General features: G+C 42.8%; 1 protein-coding gene across 2 annotated transcripts in view; it reads left to right on the top strand.

Moving 5' to 3' along the window:
* The window catches only part of TMTC1 (transmembrane O-mannosyltransferase targeting cadherins 1), a 150,884-nt gene that overhangs the window by 119,453 nt on the left and 5,599 nt on the right, over positions 1–25,832 (top strand). For both annotated transcript variants that reach the window (XM_052668035.1, XM_052668036.1), the window contains exons 12-19: positions 6,239–6,382; positions 14,424–14,532; positions 19,872–19,974; positions 22,953–23,088; positions 23,734–23,878; positions 24,206–24,343; positions 24,691–24,813; positions 25,667–25,744. In XM_052668035.1, coding sequence (XP_052523995.1) covers positions 6,239–6,382; positions 14,424–14,532; positions 19,872–19,974; positions 22,953–23,088; positions 23,734–23,878; positions 24,206–24,343; positions 24,691–24,813; positions 25,667–25,744 — 976 coding nt within the window. The remainder of the gene's footprint in view (positions 1–6,238; positions 6,383–14,423; positions 14,533–19,871; positions 19,975–22,952; positions 23,089–23,733; positions 23,879–24,205; positions 24,344–24,690; positions 24,814–25,666; positions 25,745–25,832) is intronic.

The following is a 25,832-nucleotide window of genomic DNA, read 5'->3' as shown; positions in this document are numbered from 1 at the left end:
TGTATTGCATCAGCTTTTAAATCAACCTTACACAGAACTTTATTGAGAACCTAAGTAAACACGTGAAAATGAGTGTGATGTAATATTCAAATTGGAAAATTGGGTGTATAGGAGTAAATATTAAGTGAGTGGTATAAAAATTTGAGGCAGATGTAATATTATTGATGTAACCTTCTTCTGTTGGCAAAATGATGCCAATAAAAAATATTGCTATAAATATTAAAATGGGGCAAAACGTGTCATAAAAACAAGTTGCCGTGCTGCCAGCATTAGGGGTGGGGTAATTAAAGCCTGATTACTCCCTTAGTTTGGCTACAGCCAGTCTGTGCCTGTGGAGCACTGTGGCAGGGTCATATAGGCACTGGAAGGATGATGAGTGGCAGCCAAACAGTGTCCAGCATCTTGAAGAACGGCTGAGAAAACACAGCATCCTGTGGCCAAGATGAGGTAACACCAGGGGTTTGCCCGGAGTGGCACATCAGTGATATTGGATCACAGCTGCTCCAAAGGTAGAGCATACTCTGTGTGCTTGACATGAACACAACAGGGTTGGCCTTTTCTCCTAGATAACTAATGATAGGATGAGAGTTTATGGCCTTAAATTGAGCCAAGGGAGGTTCAGGTTGGATATTTGGAAAAAAATTGTCTCAAAAAGAGTGGTGATGCATTGGAACAGGCCGCCCAGAGGGGTGGTGGAGTCACCATCCCTGGAGGTGTTTGAGAACCACGTTGGTGTGGCACTGAGGGACGTGGTTTAGTGTCACGATGGGGATAGTTGTGGTTGGCCTTGATGATTTTAGTGATCTCTTCCAACTTCAGTGATTCTATGATTATTTAGTTAAAAGATATGGTAACAAAAACAGGCATGCTGTATCTCTCCAGTTCAACCAGTTGCTCATTTTTTTTCTCTAGCAGAAAAGAATATGTGCAGAGCCTCTTCGAGTATCATACAAGGAGATACAGGTGGATTTTTCTTTTCTGCTGCTGTTAGGGCATGGCTATTAGGTTAGTTATGTCCCATGTTGTTTATGGCTTTTGTAACAGTCTGGCTCATGTCCCAGCTCACTGGGAGGTTTTGACATGCTTGTCTTAGGTACTTGGGGCATCAGGGAAAGCCACCAAGAAATGGTGACATCCCATGGGTGTCCCAGCTCTAAGAGATGGCTCTGGATGGCTTTCAGCAGCCCCCTTTGTGCTGCTAGACCCTCAGAGCTGTCAGTGGAACCTATTCTGTGCTGTTTGTGGTCATTTCCCTGAAGAACTTAGAGTGGCTTAGAGTGCCTTAGAGTGGCTCCATCCCTTTTCCTTTCTACTCCTGTCTAGTGTTGGCTGTGCAAAAGCCCTGTAACACTCCAAGAGTGAGTGGGGAATTGTCAGGCTAATGTTTTTTGCCCCCTTAATACTCTGGCACCAGACCAAGGGCTGTATAAGGCAGATCTGTGAGCAGAGCTTGCCAAGGGTTTAAGTGGTCTCTCTACATCTGAACTAAAAGAATTAAAATTCTTAGTGGATTATAGGTTGTATCCATGACAACAAACTCGCTCCCTTTCTCTTTTTGGGGGGGATCTCTTGTAGTATAAACATATTGCCAAACAAAACCCTTCAGTTTATTTTTTTTAGCAAACGTTTACATAATAACAGCATTAATTAAAAAGCAAAAGTGGTCGTCAGCATTTTGATGATTATATATTTTTTATGCCTGGTATCATCTTATGAGACTAGAAGTCTCTTGACTGTGCAAGTCAATAATGCTTTTGTTCCATAGTATTAGAGGGAATTCTGCTAGCCTAAAAGAAGTGAGGATAATTATTAACAGGAGTTCTTGTGCACTGTATACCTGTAGTAGTTAAAGGAGAAGCTGCTTAAATTTATTCTGACAATTGCAGATGCAGCACTGGAGGAATCATTTGAATTATTCATTCTGCAACAAGGAAACATCCCACTTGTCTTCTCTTCAGAATTGAAATCCCAATCTGATTTAAAATATGCTTTAAAATATATGGGGTTGATTTCTTCTTCTTCTTCTTCTTTTTTTTTTTTTTAAAGTAACTGCTGTTTCAGGACTTCTATTATAATTACCTATGAATGCAAGTTTTCTAGAGAAAATAACTCTGATTTCTAAAAGAAAGGAAAAATTGATTTTTTTACATGAACTGCTTCTTGTAGAATAGATTTAATGAAATTCAGCTTTCTCTCATAAATAATGCAGCACTTGCATTTGATTAGGTGAAGCCTAGAGGAATTTCTACCTAATCAGATGCATAGCAAGAAGAATATTGCCTACAGACTGTTACTATTATCAATGGTGGTGGCAATGAAAACACAGCACTGTGTGTGTCCAGGCAGAATGCTTTGTTTTCTGAAGAGAAGTTATAAAACACCACATACATTATAACAGCTGATTTTTTTTGCTGGTGTCCCAGCTATTTGTAAAACAAGGTCTAAGTTCTGGGTCCTGCTATTATTGTGGAATGAAGAGACACCACGTTACCATGATATCACATTGTAAGGTATTTCTTACTCTTCCAAGAAATAGACACACATGCGGAAGAGACAATCTTTGCATCAGAAAAATTTCAGTTGAGGTAAACAAGGTAGCTATCAGAAATCATTGCCAATATGGAAAATCTTGAAAAACAGCACAGCCCTTGCAAGAGCATAAAAATGAAAGACAAGAAGTCTATCTCCCTTCTTTCACGAAGATAATAGATTATGTGCAGCAAAAAGCAAAACAGTTTGCAAATGGAATATCTGCAAATTTTGCAGAAACCTTTTGAGAGTTCTTCAGCAAACGTTGCTTTAATTAGTTATCTCTGGTCAAGTTTTATGATGTTCTGTGAATCCAGCCACAAGGCTTTGTTCTGCTCTGTTTTATCCCTAGGAAGCTGCTATTAGAAGCAGTGGGTGCATATGAAGAGGGCAGGGTAGACCATTAGTCCTTAAGTCAACATCAAGTCAAAAGGCTCTAGGACCCATTCTGTAGCCCTGAGGTCAGCTGGTATGAGTTGGCCTGCAAGTATCTGAGAGATTGTAGCTGAGCCCAAGCTGACTTTTGGGATCAGACCCTGGTCTGGGCTTAGTGCTGGGCCCCTCCTGGGAACTGTTTCAAGGTGGGCCATGCAGTGGCTCTGGTTGCTTTACTCTAGGTGATGCTGTCTTATGGCTTGGTTATGCTCTCTGCTGAGCTCAGTTGAGCATCGTGCAGTATCACCATCTAAAATAAGATTCCAATAAAAACTTAAAGAACTGAACCTTAGTGGAAAAGCCCAGCACCACTGCCTTATCTCCCCACGCTCAGATTTTTTTCTCCCAACATTTGTTCGGATATGTAAAATTGCAACTGTCATAACTTCTTCAGGCCAGATGCTAAGCTGGCTTAAGCTGACAATTTGTGCTGGTTGAGGTTCTGTTTTTTCACTTACATTTCTTGGAAAGGGCAGTGAGATGTAATGAATAAATGTAAAACATAAGAAATAGAGCCCAGGATACATGGAGTAGTGTCTGCATCCTGTGATTTGCTGTCAAGAGGCTTTAGCGCTGAGCTCAGAAATGTATTTATGGAACCGTTGGTCAGAACTGTACAGTTTAGAGGTGAAATCAGTGCTGTTTTTTAATCTTGAATTTTCATTCCTCTGCAAATTGTTGCGAGCAAATCTCCTGGGCCTAAAATGTCATGCGGAGCAGTAGAGGCCTAGAGTAGAATTAATTTCCGAAAGTTTGAGGACAAAACCATCAGTTTTTGTAGAATGCTCATCTGTTTCTGGAATTCCCAAGAATTGTCTGAAGTACCTCTGGTCGCTTGTGTGTCAAGGGACTTCATGTCAGATATAAGAGCTCTTTTTATACAAGTACTGGCAACAGGGGTGCTTGGCTTTTATCGTAGCCAAATGGAAAACAAGAATCAAATATAACTACCAAAACTTTTTAGTTGAAAGCAATGTTAAAATCATGTGGGAGAGGCAGGAAGCAAGACTGAGCCTTTCGTTATTTGCCAAAAGGCAGATAGAACATTCTTTACTCAAGATGGTGTCTGAGGTATCACACAGAACTGCATCCCACGTGGTGAAAAGCAGGCAAGTATGATCCTGTCCATTGCTCCATGGCCATTCCTGTGGAAATTTTTCCCCAGTCTTCTTCATCCAGGGAGGCTTAACCTTGCTGGCCAGTGGAGTTTAGGGCTAGGGTAACATTCAGCCCCTGCCCACTGATCACTTTGTCTTTTACTGACTCTTCGCCAAGTACAGGCAGCCTCTCACATCCACAACTGCTTCATGCTGGCTGGGTAGCTTCAGTGATGGAAAGTGATGCTATTTTTGTGGCAACTGGAGGCTAGCCTTGGCTAACCTCTTTGTTTCTGTGTAACAAGACCAATTAAGGACCTCTTCCAAAATCATTTAAGCCATGAATGCAAGTAGTGTGGATGAATGTTGTGCAGATAGTGCAGATGGTGGCTTGTACATGAAAACTGCACCTGAAGGCTTGCATCAGGAGAAGTGATTACTTCTGACAGACAAGATACTTATCTGTACAGGAGGAATGTTGACGGAGCCTGCAGTCATTAGATATGAGTGATGGTTATTACACTTACGCTTTGTCTGTATAATACTCTGAGTTTATATAAAATGTACACAGCTCCATCGTTGGATGCTCTGTCCTCAATGATGTGGCTGTGCGATGTTTGTCTGCCAGGCTCAGTGATGGGTGGAAAAAGAGTTTTGGGGCTTTTTTCTTGTTTAGCTGTCGGAAACATCCCGAATTTGTTCCTGGTGCGCGTCCTCTTTGATTCTCAGAGTTTCCTCATGTGTTTCTGGCTTCACCCCCAAATAAGGCCCTGCCAGAATCACTTACATGCTGTGGAATGAAAATATGACTGATACAAATGTTGCAGCAGTGTATAAAATGCTAAATTATTCATGGTACTTAAGTACAGAAAATCCCAGGGCTGAACTGACAAAATGAGGAACTCCAGGCAAGAAAAAAACCAACATGGAAAGTCTTAGATTAAAAACATTCTCAAAATTTAGAGTTAGACCACATTATAATCTTAATCTCTGCTTCCTTTAAATGCCCTTCCTCGTGCCTGAGCTGTCACAGCTAACCATTTTTAATGTCATTATCCACATCTCTTTCCCATGAATTACAAAGCTATTATCCACACTTTACAAACAGGGACCTAAGGCAAAGAAATGCCAAATGACTTGTCCTGGCTTGAAATAGAAAATGTGCACTGGCAGCAGGATTTGAGGCTAGGTCTCCTCAAACCGAAGCCTTGGCCACCTTAATCTGCTTCCTCCCTGTCATGAATAAAACGAGCATCAAGATGGGGTCTGTGGGCACCTTCCTTTCCAGCTATTCTCCCAGCTTGTGCGGGATCTCTGTGGACATCTCTCTCATATTTCTTCATTATCATCATGAACCTCAGTTTTCATCCATCTGTGGTACAAATGGCCCTGGATCACTTTCACCTCTGGAGTTTTCCATTGAAAAACTTACAAGCAGCTGAGTGGACCACAATGTGCTTTTTTATTCATAGGGAATTTTAACAGAGATACATTGGGCCCAATGTGAAATGTTTTAACTGAAACAGATTTAAGTTTTTGTTTTGAACAGTTAAAAGAAAGAAGAGCCAAGTGGTAAAAAAAAATATGAAATACAGCTAGAAGCTCAGGGAATTCATATTATAATGCAGTCTGTTTACAGATTTTTTTGATCATTTTGCTTCATCCAGAAAACATAGTTCAGCAGCTGATTTCAGGCTTCACTTTGCCCTTTATTAATGTCACTTTTATTGTGGGAAACAGATATTTTTTAAAAAGCCACGGATCAGTTTAGCTGTGTTGTGTTGGTTTCTGTATATGTCAAAACATATTTCCATTGGAAACATATTTGTGACTGAGGGTTCTTGCTTGTTTGAGAAGCATTTTGAATAAAAACATCCAGGCTGCTCTGATCACTCTGCCTTTTGCTTGGAGGGTAAAACAGCATTTCAAAGCTGTTCAGTGTTCCCTTCTGCCCTGGAAGCATAAGGGAGCTGTAGGAGAAGATCTGATTTACAATCTCTCTGGGAGTTGTAAAGGTTCCTCGTGATGCCATCAGGACCTGCAGCAAATGAAAGGAAGATGTTATTTTCCAGCTTTCCATCCCATTACCGAGTGCCGAACAGCAGTGGTGGCTGGACAAGTGACTTGAGCTTTGTGTGTCACTTAGCATGTGTAACTTGATATTTCCTTTTCCCCAGACTGTACCCTCGCCATGCAAGTGCTCTCAACAACCTGGGGACACTGACCAAAGACGTGGTGGAGGCAAAGGACTACTATAGACGGGCCCTTCAGTTAAACCCGCAGCACAATCGAGCTCTCTTCAATCTCGGCAATCTGCTCAAGTAAGTTGTACACAGACCTGGGAAATCCAGATTCTCTCTGTGCACATCACCACAGTGGGTTTTCTGCTGACTGGTGAAGGAATGGCATTAGTTCTTACTGCTGGCACGGGGACAAGGCTTAGTCTGAATGTCCTTATGCTGTCTGCCAGGTCACTTCAGGTGCTGTTTACAGCGATGCTTCAGCTGGAGGGCATTTACTTGTTCCAAATTAGGCATCAAAAAAGGAGGAGTGCAAATCCAAAACAGTCACTTGAGATTTCCATCTCAATGAAGAGGTGTAAACCTTTCCAGTGAAGCAAGTCCTGTTGTTCAAAGGCAGGCATTTGATGCAGTTCTAATGAATAACACATACCCAGCAGATCCCTCAGAGCAAGTTCCCCTTCTTGTTAGTTAGCTGTAACTGGAAGGTCTGCTGTGTAGTTTCAATATAAGCACCTAACTTTGGAGGTGCTTGATGAGGCAAAAGAGGAGGTTCATCCAATTCCAGGGGTGGTGTGGGTCTGGGTTTGAAGGGAAAGCTGGCTTACATCCCTGTCTGGTTCCTCTAATGAGCAAGAAAATGAGTTGATCAGCTCCTAATTTGATATGTTGTCATTTAGAGCATTAGCCTTTAACAAGGAGAATAGCAATCATAATCTTGCAAATTAATTTGACTAACCATTTCTAAAGACTGAACTTAGATTTACAAGAAAAGCTTTGCTACTATGTTAAAAACTTCTAGAGGTGCGATTAAATAAAAATAATCTCTGTTAACCCACTGCTGGTTTTTTTGACATGATAGTGTTGTGGGTTTTTCCCTTGCCTTGCCTTGCCTTGCCTTGCCTTGCCTTGCCTTACTTGCCTTGCCTTCCATCACTTTGAGTGTGAAGTTTATGTGAAGGATATTAAGCAGATTGCTGAAGCTCCACCTGGTACATTTGGTAATGGAGAAGTGGTCAGACTAATACTGCTGATGGTTTGGGGTTAGACTATGGCAGATTAGTAGTTATGTAGAAGGCAGGTTAGTGCTTTACTGGAAATACTCACAAGAAAGGTAAAGATGGCCTTACTGCAAGATAAATGAAAAGTCTGTATTATTTGTGATATTTGGTTGATTGAAATTAGCCTTAGGTGGCAATGCTGTTTAAAAATATATATTGTCTTCTTAATCCATCTCATTTACTTTAGTTACTATTCTCTGTGATTTTTTTTTCTAAATATAAAATATTAATACAAAAAGACAAAAGGCAGAAGCAGCATTGGGATATTTTCTGTCAATAGCACTTAAATCTGGCAAGCTGATGGGCTCATGACCCAGCAGATGGGCAGAAACTGGATTTGTTGCGCTGGCAAAGCGTAAAGGAGGCCTGTGGGAAATTGTCTTAGAACTGCTGTTTGTTTTGTGTGCAATATGTCATGTTTCTTCCTGATGTGATATTTAAGACACTGTGTGATACATCAGGTTGTGTGTACTCTGCATCCTTCTGTGGTGCCACATACTGCGCTATGTTAAAGGTGTATGATATTTCTGCTGATCTCTTTAAAACAAAGCTCTCACGTTCCCTCTCCCCTTTTCCCATACCTATTTACTTCTATTTTCTAAACTTTTTTAGGCTTCCAAAGCAGCCCTATTGCATCTGAACGCACTGAAGGTATTAATTATAACAGAAAATGGCTGTATGTTATGCTTAGGTAGAATTCCTGGTGAGGGATTAGCACATATACGTGTAATGCAGAAGCACCAGCACTTCTGCATAAGGTTTACTAATCCTGAAGGAAGTACACAGAGGCAAGTTATCATTCATCAGTTTAATAGAGAGGTTCTCATGTTACTTGGGGGGGCCGGTCAGTTCATCTCCTTCAAGTTCTCAGTACTGGTGGCTGCTTACTGGTACAGTGTCTGCCCTGGCATTACCCCCAGTGGATACCAGTGGTGGCTGGCTGGCAAGATGCCCATGCCACCCCTTAGTACTGTGGCCATATATGTAACAGCAGGAGACAATAAGGCATCATGTATCAGGATAAGAAGTGGAGTCATTCACAGAGAGCAAGGAGATTGATTTAGCAGTTTCTCACAAGCAAGTTTGTTTTAGCCACATGCAGAAGCTAGAGGTAGTTTACTTGTGTTCCCAAGCTAACACGAGCCCTTTCTCACAGGCTAGTTGCCTACTCAGTCTGTGATTTGTATTTTTCCACAACATGTAAAGCAGATGCTGTGTAAGAAGCAGGTAACGGTGATAGGATGAGAAGGAATGGCCTTTAGTTGTGTCAAGGGAGGTTCATGTTGGATATTAGGAAACACTTCCTCTTAGAAAGATTGAGACTGTATTGCAGCAGGCTGCCCAGGGAGGTGGTGGAGTCACCAGGTGTTCAAGAACCGTGTGGATGTGGCACTAGGGACATGGTCAGTGAGCATGGTGGTTGGACTAGATGATCTTGGTGGTCTTTTCCAACCTTAGTGATTCTGTGACTCTGTGACTTTCTACCAAGTTATCTTTTTATTCAGCCTGATCTGGAGAATGCACTGAGAGACTGTGTTCTACTGGGAAGAAACCAGTGCTGTGCTGTGGGTGTAAGGCGAGCAGAATTATGCAGACACTAAATGCTATTATAATCTAGGTAATGAATTGAAATTTGCAGAATATTACAGGCAGATATTGCGTTCTGGCTGTGACATGAGACGTTAGAAAGGGTGTTTTGATATTTAAACTGATGGCAGTGAGAAGTTAAAAGGTCAAGACATAGAAAGGATTTTCTGTTCTCTTAACAGAGGCTATGGTGATAGCCAGATATACTATACCAGATACAGAGCAGAAAGAGTTTGCAACATCCAAATCTTGTCTAGTAACTGCGTTTTGTATAATGGGACATGTAACAAAATGGTCTGGCGTGGAATTCCCAGTCAAATTCTGCTGCATTCCTTACACCCACTCAAATCTGATTGCAGATTCAAGATTTCACCTCTGCAGTGCTGGGAAAGGGGAACTCCAGGGCTTTGGAAAGATGGGATTGCTGTTCCCATCCAGGAATCTGCTGCTCATTACTGCCTGGATATAAGCTGTCTGTTCAAGCATCTGTTCCTGTGATTTAAGCTTGAGTAAAAATTTGTTTGGAGAAAAACAAGATGGAAATTTTTCATTATTATTATTTTGTTTTCTCTGGATACCCTTGATTAGAAAGAGATTCCATTTTCTGTTTGCATATGATGAAGAAAACTGCATGCCAGAAGATGAATGTTCTCAGGAATCATTGCAGGACAAAGGCTGAATAGACCACTGGTTTTGTTCACATATTCTAAAATAAAGTTGTATGTCATCCTTTGCTTGCCTACCATAAATATTGGACAGTGGATAATTAAACAACACAGACAGATATCTTAGTTAATATAGCCCCAGAAGGTGGCCTGCCTAAAAGTGAGAAATCTGTTTTTCCACTTTCATGTTCCAAAGCAGCTCAATGCTTTCGTTTTGTTTCAAAGTTTCCTGCTACATAAATACTTAACTCCTCTATATAGATTCAGCTTTGTTTACTTGCAGCTTGAAAAACTGAGATAAATATCTATCATTCAGAATACCTCAAATAAATTTATAGCCCGTGGGATATTCTGTAAAGACACAAGAAATAAAATATTATGAACATTTGAAGTAAATATTTAGGATCTCAGCTTTCTTTTGCAGAATGGGAGAGAACTTACTCTTTGCTGTACTCTCTCCATACGTAAAGCACTCTAATATTCAGTGCAGCATTTCTGATAAAGAAATGCCTCATAACTCTTATGTGCTTTCAGAGTCTTTTGGCTGAATTTTCAATGAAGAGGTGAAGTGCCTAGAAACAGTCTCCCATGAGATCTTGAGTTTATTCAAAGGGATGATTCTGTTCTGCATGTAGAGTCACAAAAATGCGTTTTTTACTCTTATTTGTTCCAAGTTCAGTGAACCCATCTAGTCAGAGTAAGGATTGCCTGCCTCCCTAAAACAGGCTTTTGGGTATGTATGTATTTGAATGTGCTAACATGGGCTTCTCTAAGTGTCCGAAAATACTGGAAAGCATCAGGTAGATGTTATGTGTATTGAGGATCAAGATCTTTCAGAAAGTGAAATGTTCCTTCCTTCTTTTCGAAGAATCAAACTGAACAACAGTGTTCAGTGATGCTACATCTGGTTTTCTGGATGATTTCTGGTTAGAATACTCTCTATTGGTTAAAGTGCTGAAGTTGTACCACAGCATCACATACATATTTTAGCTCACTTAAAAACAAACAAACAAACAAACAAAAACAAAAGCAAAACAAAAACAAACCACAAAAAACACTGGCAGCATCAAGTTTACTATAGATTCAAAGAGTAAATCAGATTGAAATGAACCTCTTGGAGATCATTCAGTCAGTCCCACAGCTCAAAGTGAGTCAGATTGGATCATGTTGCTCAGGGCTTTGTCCAGGTGAATCTTGAACATCTCCAAGGACAACCTAGACCTCTCTGCTGGCCTTCCTCCAGTATGATCATGCCTTTCTTCCATGAGAGTGCCCAACACTAGGCATTGCTTCAGTCTCATAAATATTGTAAAAAAGAGAAGGGAGTTGTCCTATTTCACCATCAAGGGCCAATGGCCAACATGTTGTCCACCAGGACCTCCAGAGCCTTTTCTGCAGAGCTGCTTTCCAGCCTGTTGTCCCTCAGCATGTTCTGGTGCATGGAGTTATCCAACTCTGGGGGCAGGACATGAACTTGGTTTTGTTCAACTTCTTGACTTTCCTTTCAGACCTGGTCCTTCTGAAAAGGTGCCCTTCCTTGCACTGTATTGCCCACTGCCCTGGTTTGGTGTCATCCATCCACATAGCATAGAAGAAAACCAAAGGAGTGCATCTCAATTATCTGAATTGGCTTAAACCCAGGGAGTTGAACAAGCTTAGGAGTTTCCTTTCAAACAGTTACACGCTACAAGCTTCCCTTGGATTATGGTGTAAAATCGAGGTGAGATGTTTAGAACTGCTGCGGAGTCCTTACTAAGTTCTGTGTTTCTGGCTTTAAAGCAGTGAAACAAACTTCAAATTGTAAAGCATATCTTGAAAATTAAAAAGTCCCCTAGGGTACTAATTCCTAGGCTACTTTTCTGTTGTGAAAGAAATTTGCTTCAGTGCTAATAATAGCCCACACAGCCCTGTGGATACCCAGGCTTCTGGAGGGTAGTTTAAGCTGATGCTTCTCAAACTACTGGGCACTTGCAAAAATATGTAAGTGATGCTCCAAGGGGAAGAAGCTACTCTTTGCATTCAGCTATACCATGCTGGTTGCGGAAGGCTGGAGACGGAAGAGGGAATTAGGAGAGGGCACTGGAAACCAATGTAATTTGGGGAGAAACAGGATTAAGTGATTGTAGGCTCCTTGTGTCAGTTGAGTTTGTTCTTCTCTCTGTCATGTTGAAAGTATATATTACCTAGCTTTTTCTGCCACAGATCCCCAGTTTGTGGTAAATCTTTGGTGTATTTGGTGTTAGTGTTGTATTGGACTGTTCTCCCAACACTCAGTGTTCTCCCAGATTGCATGAGATTTGTAAAAACTACAGCCATGATTCTGAAAAGTGCTGAATATGTTGGCCTTGGTCCAGGAAAGCACTTCAGCCAGTAATTAATTTTCAGCTTGCATACATAAAAGTTAAGTATGTGTTTAAGTGCTTGGCCAGAGCAGTCAGTATCTTGCAGGACTGAGCTCTCTGAGAAACTATTGAATCTGCTTTTTGTAATATAACTCAGGCTGTCACATAAAAAGATGCCATAATCTTTCCCTCTCTACCCCCACTTTCAGGAGACAAACATTGTTCTTGGATCAAACGAAGAAAAGACCATTTAGGAAAAAAAAGAGTAATTAGGAGGACTGCCCTATATTCCTAGAGCATGCTTGTGGTTAATGGGAACTTTTACTGCTGCTGAGCGGATCACTTAATCCTTTTATTTCTGTAGCTGGCATTTCCTACATTTTTGCCAAACATCAATACCTTTATGAAGCAGTCATCTGGTTTTGATTTATGAAAATGTGTCATGAAACTCCAGCCAAGGAATCAAAAAGTTTTATAAATTGACAAGCTAGCTGGTCTCTAATTAGTGCAGGGGAAAAGTGGTTCTTTATTTGTTTTTGATTCATTCGTGTAATTTATATGGAGCACCACTGGTAGAAGAAAAAGAGTAGCACAACTGTTTTCACTTAGCATAATGGACAGGCAAAATGTTCCTACAGTTATATAACTAGAAAAGGGAAAAATTCTGCAAAGCCACATATATTATCAGCTGAAATTTGCACCTTATAAACAAGATCTGGTTACTTGACCCTGTCACTCAGATGAAATCTAAGCCCCAAGCGGCAAGGTGTTCACATACTTTCTCTGTTCCAGGGTCCTTTGTTTCTTTTTGTAAGCCTTGCTATTCATATTCCTTGTACACCCAGCACAAAGAAAATGTTGTTCCAGTCCAGCTAAGCATCCTTAGATGTTTGCTCAGGAAATCTTCTCGTTTTTCCAAGGGAAGGAATACAGAGTGGTACTGATGAAATTGTAGCTTGAATAATAAAACATCCTTAGATTTTTGTTGAGGAAGGCTTGTCCTTTTTCCAGGGCAGTGAGTGTAAAGTAACTGGAAAAAATAATCTAGCTCATTAACAGAATCATTTTTCAATATTCTCTGCTCATAATCCATAGGATCTGAAGAATAGAATCCTCTAGCCTAACGATTGACGTGGTTAGGAATTATTTAATGAGATCCAATACTTTTTATTTAAAACATTAATGTAATGAACTATAAGCCTGGATATATAACAGCACTAGCAGTCTAGCAACTTGCAAAGATTCCACAGTGTTTTTAGGAAGTGAAAATGCTCTGCACCTCTGCCCTGCAGCTGTGGGAGCCAGGTTGCTGGCAGATATCCTATTCCCAGGTTACTTGGTGCCTCAGTGGCACAACTGGGGCCACATTAGCTGGCTGCAGACCCACTGTTACCCCTGCGAGCATCCCCTCCTGGCATGCAAGTGACTTTCCAGGGACTCATACCTGAGAATGCTTTTGCTGTCCTTCGTGTATCTGAAGATCCTGATTGGATGGATTAGGTAGAATTTGGTTTATTTTCCAAAGGGAGAAGTACTGAGAGTACAATAGGGCTGGAGAAGTTAACAAATCTAAAGGTTGTGACCTAACAGAGCATGTGGCCTGTGCTGATTACAGAACAGTCAAAATAAATTACTCTTTGTTCTTCACAGTGTGGAGTATTGAGGAATTCACCATTTGGAGAAGTTTTGTCTTCACTCTGTACACTGCATAATGCTCAGTATGAACAGTCATCAAAGAAGTAGACCAAACAGCAGATTCATTAAAACCTGTGTGTTCCCAGCTGCTGAGATTAAAAAACGTGTGGGTGCAAAAAGCACAAAGTCTCCAAATCGGTTGAGGAATTGCCCTGGTGAGCACGTTTCCCACTCTGGTGTGAGGTAGAATGAGTTCCTTCATCTCTGCCAACGTGATACAGATACCTGTGTTGCTTCTTTCCTCAACAAGTGATCCACTTGCTTCTCTCTGGCTCCTTCCAGACACGTCTGACATCCGTCTTCTTTCCTTTCGTAGCTTTCTGGGAAGGGAGAGGCATTTTTACAGCAGGGATGGGAGAAAGAGCCCACATTTGCTCAAACAGTGTGCTCTGCCTGTGAGCACCAGAGCTGAAGCAGGCAGTGCCTGTGCTACTGTTCTTGGTGTGCCTGCCATTCCAGTGACATACAGAAGTCATATCAGGGACATCTGCATCACCTATGGGAAAGAGTATGTGCCAGCAAGCAAAACTGAGCACGTATGCAGTGACCAGAGAGCCCACCCTCTTTCACAAGGTGGGCAGAGTAGTTTAGTACAGTGCAGGTGGTGCTGGGTGTGTGCATTGTGGAGAGGAGGCACAGGTGAATTATTTAGCCTTTGCTGAAAAGAACAAGACAGAGTCTTTCACATCTCTTTCAATGAGCTGTTCAGTGGGTGATCTGCTGCTAAAGAGCTTCTCTTTCTTTTTTTCCCCCCTCCCTCCTTGGCCTGCAGGTCTCAAGGGAAGAAGGAGGAGGCTGTAATCTTACTGAGGGACTCCATCAAATATGGCCCAGACTTCGCAGATGCCTACTCAAGCCTGGCCTCACTGCTGGCTGAACAGGTAACAGGCCTTATTTGGGGCTCCTGCTCCTCCTGAGGGCTGATGCACCAGTGCTGCAGTTGCAAAGTGGAAACACTCTCATTTCACACATGTGCAGCAAGTGCACAAGCCTGGAGCTATCTGGAGAGATCTGTTGGGCTGCTGCTTTAGAGATGACTTGTTCAGAAGACAACTCGGTCTCAATGAGTAATTACACCCACCTGATGTGATTCTGAACTAAATCACTGTTAAAGTTGTGAATTCATGCACTTTCTTCTCCTCCCTACATCTTTAGCAAAGTCTTTATCTGCACCTTGAATGCTGACGGCACAATAGGTGAGTGCCCCCCCCCCCCCGCCCCCATGCACACCTACAGAGGTAACCTTGGGGTTTTATAAGAAAGCCTTCCAAAAGTAGGAAAAGCTAGAAATAAGATTTCTGAATTTCAGTTCTGCCCCTTGCATCTAACCCATCAGGATACAGCCCTTAATTACCACAGTCAGTGATCACATACAGTGGGTGGAGAGGCTCACTTGCTTTATGTTGCTTTTAATGAGCAGCTGTTCAATATTTGATTTAACCTCATTGTTCAATATGTGCCCCAGACCTTATTTACTGCACAGGGCCCAGATTGTGCTCTGGAGGCAGGATTACTCATTTCTTCATGGGCTTTTTCACCACGCTCATTGCTCAGGGCTCTCACTGCTTGCTGTGATGAGGTAATTTCCTTCTAAAGGTCTCTGTGAGGTGAAATACTGTCTCCACATAGGAAAAGGGAAATTGAGGCATAAAAAAAAGTCTGGGTGCCCACACTGAGACCACCACGCCCTTCTTTCCTGCAAGCAGGCAGCAGCACATATGAGGGATGCTGTTTTGGGCACTGCTCCCATGGTCTGCAGCCACAACCAATAGCCCTAGTCTGGCCCTGTAATGGTGAGTGGTAAGGTCCTTGCACAGCAAACACAAGATTCTACACGGCTTTTGGAAACTGATTTTTTCTCCCTAGAATTTCAGATCTTGCCATTCTATAGCATGGGATGCTAAAGCTTTCTAAATAAAAGCTTGCCAAAATGCAAATACAGACACAACAATGGAATGCCATCTTTCACTATTTTCCATTAGTCTGGTTAATTAAATTTTCTCTCTGCAAGTGGATAAATTTCATCTGAACTCTGGCTTTGGCTTCTTTAATGATGTAGACACTGCAAAATTCATCTATGATGTATACAGGTTACTTAAAGACATGCTATTTTATTTTCCATTTTAAATGACTTTCAAGTGCTTGAATATTATCGATATCAGCTGCAGGAATCTAGAAATATAGTATATGAATTGAAAGAAGAACCTTGTTGAATGGGAACTCTCCTTTGAGTGAGCCCCTCCATGAGTCTCCTGCAAGTATAGGAAATGAGTTGTCTGCAGTAATACCTGGTTTTAATATTAATTGAATTTATTAATTAGAACCATCAGTTGTAAGGTCAACAGAGCAATAAAACGACTATAGAGCCCTGAGGTCTTTTGCCCAAAGGAAATGTCATTAGTTAGGCCTGCAATAATTCATCTGCTTTTATGTATAGATCATTCATCCTCTTGTGACTTGAGTAATTGCTAAGGAAGAAAAGATAGTTTGTAAAGTTTCTTTAGAAAATAACAACTTCCTGCAAGCTTTTAACACATTCTCATGTTCAGCCACAGCTGATGAGTGCCTGATTGAGCACCTCCTTCCTCACACACCGTCCTAGTGACCTTGGCAGAGATCCTACCTCGAACGTTTGAGAGAGGGGCTGAAGGGCTAAAAGCTGCACATTTAAGTAACGCTCATGAAGTGATCACTTCTGTGACCAGCTTCTGCTCTTTCAGCTTTGCATTAAGGCTGAGAAAGAGGAAAAACCAGCTGAAGTGATGCGGTAAAACAGTATCAGAACTGTAAAAAAATACTGCAAGAGAAAAGTCTCCTGCACCATTCACCTGCTACATGCCATGATTGCCCTTTTCTCTCCTTGCTAGTTGATTCAGAAATCAGAGCCCACCTTCACACTGTATAGAAATTTATGTTGTTTGTTCCTTTTATAAGTGCATGCTCTCACTATTGCTCTCTGCTTGATAGCGTAATTCACAACATATTGCTGCTTTCCCCAATCGTTTCAGTGGTACTAGAATGAGAAATCAAACATCTTTTGCCACTGTCCTGACCCTGTAACAGTGGTTCCCCTCTGAACCAATGCAGCTACATTGTACTTAGAGGGCAGTGAGGCCCTGGCACAGCTGCCCATAGAAGCTGTGGTGCCCCATCCCTGGGGGCACTCAGGGCCAGGTTGGATGGGGCCCTGGGCAGCTGGAGCTGCTGGGTGGCAGCTCTGCCTATGGCAGGAGGTTGGGACTGCATAGGCTTGTAAGTCCCTTCCAGCCCAAGCTGTTTCATGATTCTGTGAACACCTTCTTTCCAGCTTTTTCAGGTTTATCAGTCATCTCATACTACTGGATGGTTCTTTTCAAGCTCTAGTTTCTGGATCCAAAGGTTTCCTAGTATTTTTTCTTTTTTTCTTTTTTTTTGTTTTTCCTTTTTCTTTTTTGAAAGAATATTAGCCTACACTCGGAAAAAGAAACTTTTTAACCCACTTAGCTGCAGAAGAGAGCCTGCTCAGGCATATCCGCACTGAAAATTCAAGTCATAAGAAAAAAAAAGCAACACAAAAGTAGGCTTAAAAACCCTACAGTTTAACTGAGAGATCCTTATGTGCATAATTTTTCTAATATCATAAAAATCTCATACATTTTTAAGCCTGTCTTATGAATTTTGTGAGCTTGATGAATGTTTCATGGAGGGCTGGGAAGTGGCGTTATTAAGTGTTAATGAGAATCAAGCCTTGATGAACTTAGAGCATTTCTCCTCGAAAGAGGAGCGGCTGTGGGGGGGAAATCTCTGGCAGAAAGAGATGGGCCCACCCTTCCCCACTTCTGACTGCTCTCAGTACAAATGCTTTGTTAGAGAAATCATTCCAGACTCTGCACTGAGCCTGAGGTATGCAGGGTTAGGATGTTAGATGCCAAAAAAGCATTGTACAAATGCGTGTGCAATGCAACCGTGACAAAAATGCTAAAAGTGCTTAGAATCAGGCAGTGGGAATGCTTTGAGATGGCACTCTGCTGCTAATCCAGATTAGCACAGCCCTGTCTTGCTTCAGGATCGGGTTTATGGTCGATAAATAATACAAAGGAAACTGACATCCATGCATACAAAGCCGTACTCGTCTGCTGCAAATTAAAATTAGAGGAAAAGAAATCAATACAGAAAAACTTCAAAATATACCTGTTAATGCATGTCTAACACACACACTTTCTCAAGAAGTTACTGTTCATTTCAGTCAGTTCTGATGGTTGCTTCACTTTTCCTGACCCTGCAGATAATGACATCAAATTCACATAAATACATGCACAATGTCCAAACTTAAGCACTTTTAAAAAATGTGTTTCTGTGTTTCATCCCACCCTATCTTTCTGCTGGCTGACCTTCATCACGTAAATGTGAAAGCACTTAACCATGACAAACCATTTGCTTTCATCAAGCCATGGTCTTCCAGTGCTATTAATTCCAGCTTTTCAGTTCTGAAATAGGAGGTGAGAAAGGAGTCTGTTCATTTAAACAGCTACAGACCCAATGCTGCTCTCAGGTTCACCCTTTAAATCCAGAGGAAGCCCAGTATGCTCTGGGATTTGCAGGACTAGAGGAGAGTTCACAGCTGGACTGAACAGCAAAACCAGCTCTGCTTCACACAGAGAAGTGGACCAGGATCCCAAAACCAGTACTTTTTCAGGGACCGCCTTCACAGCCAGACATTGAGCCAAGAAGACACTGTGCTCTTGACACCAGGTTGTTGGATGCCAATCACAGAGAGCATTGGTGGGACAGGGAGTGAATGGATCCATCTCATTTCAGCTCCTCCGCATAAGGTCTGCTGTGGTGTTGCTAGGCTTTCCTTATAGGGCTTTGAATGGTTGATTTTGCCTGGGAGCTTTGTTAGGAGATTGTGAGGTTTGTCACCATAGGGCTGCTCCATAGAAGCGGAAAAATTGGGAAAAAAAAGTCTTTGCCTCAGGAGTTTTACCTGGCATCTCTCCATACTGCTGTTTTCCATTGCGAGCAACCTTCCTGCCCTAAGTACACCCAACAGCAAAACTCTGAGCTTAGGTGGGAGGAAAACCTTAATAAGTGGTGCTAGTGAGCATGTGGGCAGCTGGCACGTACTGTCTGGCTGGAGGGAAATGGAAACCTTATTAAGTTGCTATTTGATCCAAACTAGATGCCTTGTTTCTGTTTCAGGACCTGCTGCCTATAGCTCAGGCTAGACGGGTCACAGCTGGTGGGACACTTCCATAAGCAGGGTGTTCCCAAAGGAAAGATGTGCATTTTTCAGAAATGCTCTGCACCTACAAGTCTCCTTGAAATCTATGCAAAATGTAAGAGCTCAGCCTATTGGAGAATCAGCAATAGCACATCCCATCAGTCCCAGGGAGGTACATCTCACACATTGATAACACCTGTTTTTCATCTGAATCTGTCAGGTTTTCCCCACTCTTCCATCACCCCCAGTCCTCCTCCTGCTTCCCTCATTGCCTTGTGCAAGCTCCCTATCCCTCAGCTGTCATGCACACCGAGCTTTCATTTCTTATTTTCCCTGCTGCTCAGGGAATGAAGAGCAGAGCTCCTGAGGGGGAAAGTTAGCCAGCAAGATGCTCATTAAACAAATAAATTAAAACATATCAGCTCCCAAATGACAGATTGGTAACAGAACCAACATGACCCCTGTCGCTATGTGTTTCCCAGCTGGGTGCATGCTAGCTGAGGCTCACTAGCATTGCACACAAATTACCCAACCTTTTCCAACTGATGTTTTTGTTTCACAGGTAGCTCCAGTTGTGAATGCATGGGGGGAAAGCTGTTAGGATTGCTCTGGCATACCAGAGTGCAGACATATTATGCCTTTGTCACAGGGTAAAATGTTGGCTGCTCAGAAGCTGGAGGCCATGTTCCCCTGCTAAAGGGCTTAAAGGGGGAGGGCTAGTGCCTGAGCTCCCTGTATGGCAAGGGGAGCACACTGGTGGTGCCAATGTGGGCACTGCCTCAATCTCCTTTTCCTTTGGAAAAATATTCTCAGAAGGATTAATGCTGCAGTGGCACAGGCTGCCCGGGGTGGTGGTGGAGTCACCTCCAGTCCCTGGAGGTGTTCCAGAACCGTGAGGTGTGGCACTGATGGACGTGCTTGTTGGGCATGGTGGGGATAGGGGGATGATTGGACTGGATGATCTTACTGGTCTTTTCCAATCTTCATGATTCTGTGATTTTGTGATCCTGTTTCAAGGAACGGCTGAAGGAAGCAGAGGAGGTCTACAAGACCGGCATAGAGAATTGTCCAGAGAGCTCCGATCTGCACAACAACTATGGTGTTTTCTTGGTTGATACTGGTAAGTGAGATGGAACAAAGAATTTTCTCTCTCGGGATGATTTGCTTTGATTATTATATTCAGCACTATACTTCTAAAAGAGTTTCAAAAGGTACTGCAGAGCAGTAGCTGTGCCTCTACTGTAGCTTAGAAATAAATATCCCTGCTCTCTTGAGCTGGCAGTGTTCTGAAATGTGTAGTCAGTGCACTCAGTGTGCAGCAAAGGCATTCAGCCTGCATGTTTCCTCCACTGTTTCTCACCATCTTTGCACAGGCAGTTCTCTCTTCAATTCGAGCTGGGCAGCACCCTAACAATTCTGCAATTTCTCTGGGATAGCAGGCAGCATCAAGTAAAACCTGTTTAAAACCCTAGGCACACAAGTGGATCATTATTGTCTTTGAAGCACTTGCAGCTCTTTAGTGACAAAGCAGCTCTTTGACTAAAGGTTGAGTGCCACTGCTATAAAAACAAATATGGCTTTTAAACCACAATCCTTTGTGAAAACAAAATGTAAGATACTATGGGGTGAATTGATTTCTCAGGGGCTCCATAATGACATAGAAAGCCTTTCTTTTTCTGAGTTCCTGGTTCCCATCCAACTTCCATGGACTCAGGCACTTCCTGGCATCCACATAAAATGCATCTGCAGTTGCCACCTCTTACTGACAGCTTTATAAGCTTCCAAATCTGAGCTGACAAAGAGCTAGTGGAAACCAAGCTATTCCCTGAAGTCTCTCCAGAACAGAGCTCTGACTCAGTGGAGAAGCATCATAGACTTGCAGTGTATTGCTGCCCCTGGTTCAGTCCCTTTCACATTGTGCACAGCTCTGGTGGTGCTTGGGAAGCAAGGACAGTGGCAAAGGGCCGTGCCCTTCCGTGTGCAGCTGGCTGTCCTCCCTCTGAGCTGACACTCAGCCATCACTCTCCTATGGTACCAATGTAAAACAAATATGAAGCCAACAGGAATATTCATCATTGAAAAATGCCTTGCAGCAATCATGACAGGCACTGAGATCCTGAATTTGCGCACTGGCAAAATTCAAACTTGCAAATGATAAAAACTCCAGCATTGTACTCCTCTCTCTTTCACGACCCAGATGAACGGCCCTATGCCTGCCAAAAATTTTGGTTCAAATGCAGTGCAGCACTCTTTCTTTTTTGCACTTGGGTGTTCTGCCAAAGTCCAAACTAACTTTTTCTGTTTTATTACTACACTTCCCTACACACAAACAATAGGAAAAAAAAAAAAACCAAAAAAACATTGAATTTCAAAACTGAAATCCTGACAAGTAGATTACCTCTAGGGAGACATGGTAAAGTGTGAAGGAGCCGTGAGGGACTCAGCCTGTGTTCCCCCCCGTGGACACTGGAGAATGGCTGTGATGCACCATCCTGGGAACCTGCAGGTTTTGTGCAAGGACCTCCAGCAAGTGTCAGCTCTGGAGATATGTTTCTCTAGGTGACTCTGCAGTGAATAGGGATGCTCAATGTATCTCCCTTCCTGATTTGTGTAGTAATTTACTTTGAACAGGACAGGCATTGGTTGACCTTGAGGACTTCAGTGCTCGCCTAGCTGCTTTCCTAGCCTGTTTTGTAGGTGTGGTTTGTGAAAACCTCCATCACAACCTTCACAAACCTCCATCTCCACAGCAGTGGAAGCAGAGTGAGACTGCTGCTGGATGCTTTAAGAAATCTTACCCTGAAGGATAAGCAGTTGGTCTTTGATGAATCTTAAGTGCTTCTAAATCTCCCGATAGACTTCTCCAGATCTCTTATAGAGGAAATAACCGAGGAGTGTTAATGGTACTTTTATGTTGCGTAGATAATCTCAAGAAAACCAAACTTTGTCTGGAAAGCTATGAAAATAAAATTCCCACAGCAGCTTATGTTCAGTGCTCGAACACACACAGGCTGTTTCAAGTTCTGTTTTCCAGCTAGAAATTGAATTAAATTATTTTTAGGTGATTTGGCTTAAAAATGCCAATTCTGTAACGTGGGGATGTCCAATCATTTGGCTTGCTTGAGCAGCACTGAATGAGGAGGAATTGTTTTGGGCCTCATATAAAGTATATCCTATAGTTAATGTGCAAAAGTAACAAAACTTCTTTTACTTTTACGTATTTAATTAAAACATAAAAAGAAAGTGGGTTGGAAGTGTAGGCAGTCTAATGCTTTGCTGATGGACACAGATCTGTGAGTATCAGTTTTCACCACCAGATTAGTTTTTCTAGACTATACGAACCAATTAAACCCACACTGTAGCTCAATTTACAGTATTTGCATTATTGAAATATTGGGACTTTTTACTGTGCCCCATTCATTTCTTCAGAAGCTGCTTAATGGGTTCTGCACTGCAGGGTCCCTCTTGAGGACAGACATTGTTTAGATAAATAAAAATATACTACAAGAAATAGCACGGAAGTTGATGAATGAGTGGTCTGGCACCTTTCTTCCATTCAAGTTAAGCACTGGCATTTCCTAAAAATACAGGACACCGGTGAATTATTTTGGGCTTTCGGAGGCATTTGCAGTCTTATATTGTGGTGGTGATGATGTCATGGCCTGCGGGACCTTTCCCAGGTAGAGCATTTCTCACAGTGAAGCAGTGCCACCCAATGGCACTGAAGCACAGAGACAGGGCCAATGTGCTCCAGAGTAGGCATCCAGACACCTGTGGGCTCAGATTTATTGCACCGAGCTGGGAATGAGCTACTGGCAGCTACTGCCATGCACAGTGCGTAAAGACTGAGCAGGACCAACACTAAAAGGTGGTAAGGAATAGTCTCTGGTTTGAAACAGCCTGAACGATTTGCAATGTTGGGGCTGCAAGGAACGTTGGTAGCTTGTTCTCTGTGCCTCTGTGGACCGCTCTCTCAGAGCCAGTGGATTACGCGTACGAGGGTGCTTTCATGGGAGGTGGGACACACACACGGGTTACAACCCTTCGAGTGGGATAGGATGGGCTGAAGCACTGGTGTAAAAGTGTTTTCTTCTCCAGGGGCTCCTGAAAGAGCCGTGTCCCACTACAGACAGGCCATCCACCTGAGCCCCACGCACCATGTCGCCATGGTCAACTTGGGCAGGCTTCACCGCTCCCTAGGTCAGAACAAAGAGGCTGAGGCATGGTACAAGCGGTAAGGAACTGAAGTGGGAGGATAAAGTTTCCCTTGACCCTCCATATGGCTCGTTTCTGCTGAAATGCCTGTTATACTTGAAACTGTCAGTGCATGCTGGGATTCTCCATCCATTCAAAATCAGATTTATTTGGCTACTTCTTGTGAGAAGTGCTAGGCAGCACTGACTGAGGCCTCCAGGCTGAGCACACTGCTGCTTTTGGGTTGGGTTTTTTCCAGAGGGATGTTCTAACAACAAGGTCAGAGGTGTTTTCAATAGTTTGAGCAGATTTTTAGTGCTATTCCCACTGTGCTGAGAGTTGCTGTGTGAGTGATGTGCCAGTAACAGCTATAATTCCTAAATAGCCCTGCCTTCTTTTTGGCATCCCAACCTGTGCTTGTACTCCCTGCCCCTGACAGCTATCCCAGCACCCGCTGTATGCTCATATGCACTTTGGATTTGGCCTCTCCCTCTTGGATGGCTGGAGAAATTGTTGCTGTGGGCACACTTATCCCTCCCCATGACCTTAAAATCAAGCTTCCCATGGTGGGATGAGAATGCCATGCAGAGTGGAGGGCTTTACTGCTCCATCTCAGTGCAAGCCACAGCTCATTCTTCTTTGATTTCCACATCACCTGGAAACATCACTTCTTCTCAAATTCCAGGGCACTGAAGGTATCCCGCAAGGCTGAAATCTTGTCCCCTCTGGGGGCTCTGTACTACAACACGGGGAAATATGAAGAAGCTTTGCAAGTTTACAGAGAAGCAGCATCACTGCAGCCTTCAAACAAAGAGACCCGACTGGCTTTGGTGAGTATGGGATGGGCATGGCCAAGCCAAGGCCACCTGTGGAGCCCACTGCCCACATTTGTGTGGCCAGAGCCTCAGAGCTTGGTGCTATCTCCATGCCAGCCATCCAGTGACCATCTCTCCCACTCTATTTGTTTCCTCCTCATTTCCTGTCAACCTCAGAACATGTGTCTCAGCCACTATCTTTCCTGGCTGTGTTTGGCCCTTCCATCCTTCCTAGAGGTGCTGCATCTTAACACCAACTCCTGCCTCAATGGAGCCTAGCACCAGCACTATATATTAGTTAGCTGAGCTTTTAAAATCATAAGTCTTAATATGACTCCACAGGCCCAGGTGTTAGCAATGATGGGGCGGACGAAAGAAGCAGAGAAGATGACAAACCATATACTTGATGAAGATGTGGAGTGCCTGGAGTGCTACCGCCTTCTGTCAGCCATCTACAGCAAGCAGGAGCACTATGCTAAGGTACCATGGTTGCAAAATACCCTTGTCAAGAGGGCTCACATATAGAATTCCATCTCTCCAGAGATGTCATGTCCCACAGCACACAGGAGATTTTTTTTTTCCACTGTGCAGCATGATTTTTGAAGTTTATGAGCACTTCCTGCTTGTGTTGCACTCAGCCCCATTGCCCATCAGCCATAGGCATCTAAAAAACCCATTTCCACATGCAATAACTGTGGGCAAACAAGGGAAGGAAAAGACTTGTTGCTTTTCTGGCTCGTGTTCTTAGAGGCCTTAGTAGTGGTGAGACCATCAGAAGGTGAAGGGCATAGAATACAGTGATTCAGTGTCCTCTTGCTTTTTCACAGGCGCTTGAAGCTATAGATAAAGCTCTTCAGTTAAAGCCAAAGGACCCGAAAATCATATCAGAGCTTTTCTTCACTAAAGGAAACCAGCTGAGAGAACAGAATCTCCTTGATGAGGCTTTTGAGGTATGACTGCTCTAAGCCCCCTGTATAGTTGTATCGGTTAAAGTACTAAGTTAACTCTTTGTGTCTAATACTCCATGATATACCTTGGCTGTTGGCTTTGGTTATTTATCAGTTCATCAGTAGTACAGCTAAAGATAAGGAGCAGCCAACTTCACTAGTTAGTTAGAACTTTTCTCCTCAACAGAGGGCTGCTTTCTACCCTTCACATCTATCTTTTTTATTCCAATGTGAAAATACAGCTTCTTGCCTTGAGAGATTAATTATGGAGTCATGGTGGGACCATAGTAGAGCTCAGGCACTGACCAGACCCTTGATCTATCCTACCCCAGCCCCTCTCACTGGCAGTGGCAACTCCAGGTGGCTCAGCTGAAAGCTCAGGGACCTGTGAGAGCTCGCAATGTCGTTATATCTCACCTCATTAACTAATAGCTGATAGACTGGCTTATCCTGTAGAACAGAAGGCTTGACAGCTCAGAAATTATGTTAATGCTGAATAATAGCACAGACAATTATGTTACTGGGACGGATCAGACTATTCTCAGTATCCCTAGAGACATGTAATCCTAGTTTGAATTCTCTTCTGTTCTGAAACGGTAAAAACAGTGCTGACAGAGTCCACAAAGTCTTTTTTGCTTGTCCAGAGTACAGTGGCAGAAGCAATGGGGAGGAATAGAGCTGCGCTCAGGTGCTTGTGGAACTCATGTGAAGGTGGCTTTACCATAGTCTGCAGTCAGCTCCAAATTAAAGCCTTGCAAGAGGGAGTGCACACTTCATTATTTTTGTGTGTTGTTCCAGTGCTGGTTATGTTCAAAGACTCAGGCTCCTAACCTAAAAATGTTTCATATTTATGTAGAACTATAAACGGGCTGTGGAGCTCAATTCTGACCAAGCTCAGGCCTGGATGAATATGGGAGGCATTGAGCACATCAAGGTATGTTAATTTTGCTTTTCTTTAAGCTGTCAGCTGCAGGGACTACTTGGGACAGAAAGCTAAATTTTCTTCAGATTGCCAAGAGTTG

The sequence above is a fragment of the Tympanuchus pallidicinctus genome, unplaced genomic scaffold, assembly GCF_026119805.1.
Source record: "Tympanuchus pallidicinctus isolate F22 unplaced genomic scaffold, pur_lepc_1.0 scaffold8, whole genome shotgun sequence".
Taxonomy (NCBI): Eukaryota; Metazoa; Chordata; class Aves; order Galliformes; family Phasianidae; genus Tympanuchus; species Tympanuchus pallidicinctus.
Note: the sequence above shows the minus strand (reverse complement) of the source record. Positions and strands in the feature narration are given on the sequence as shown.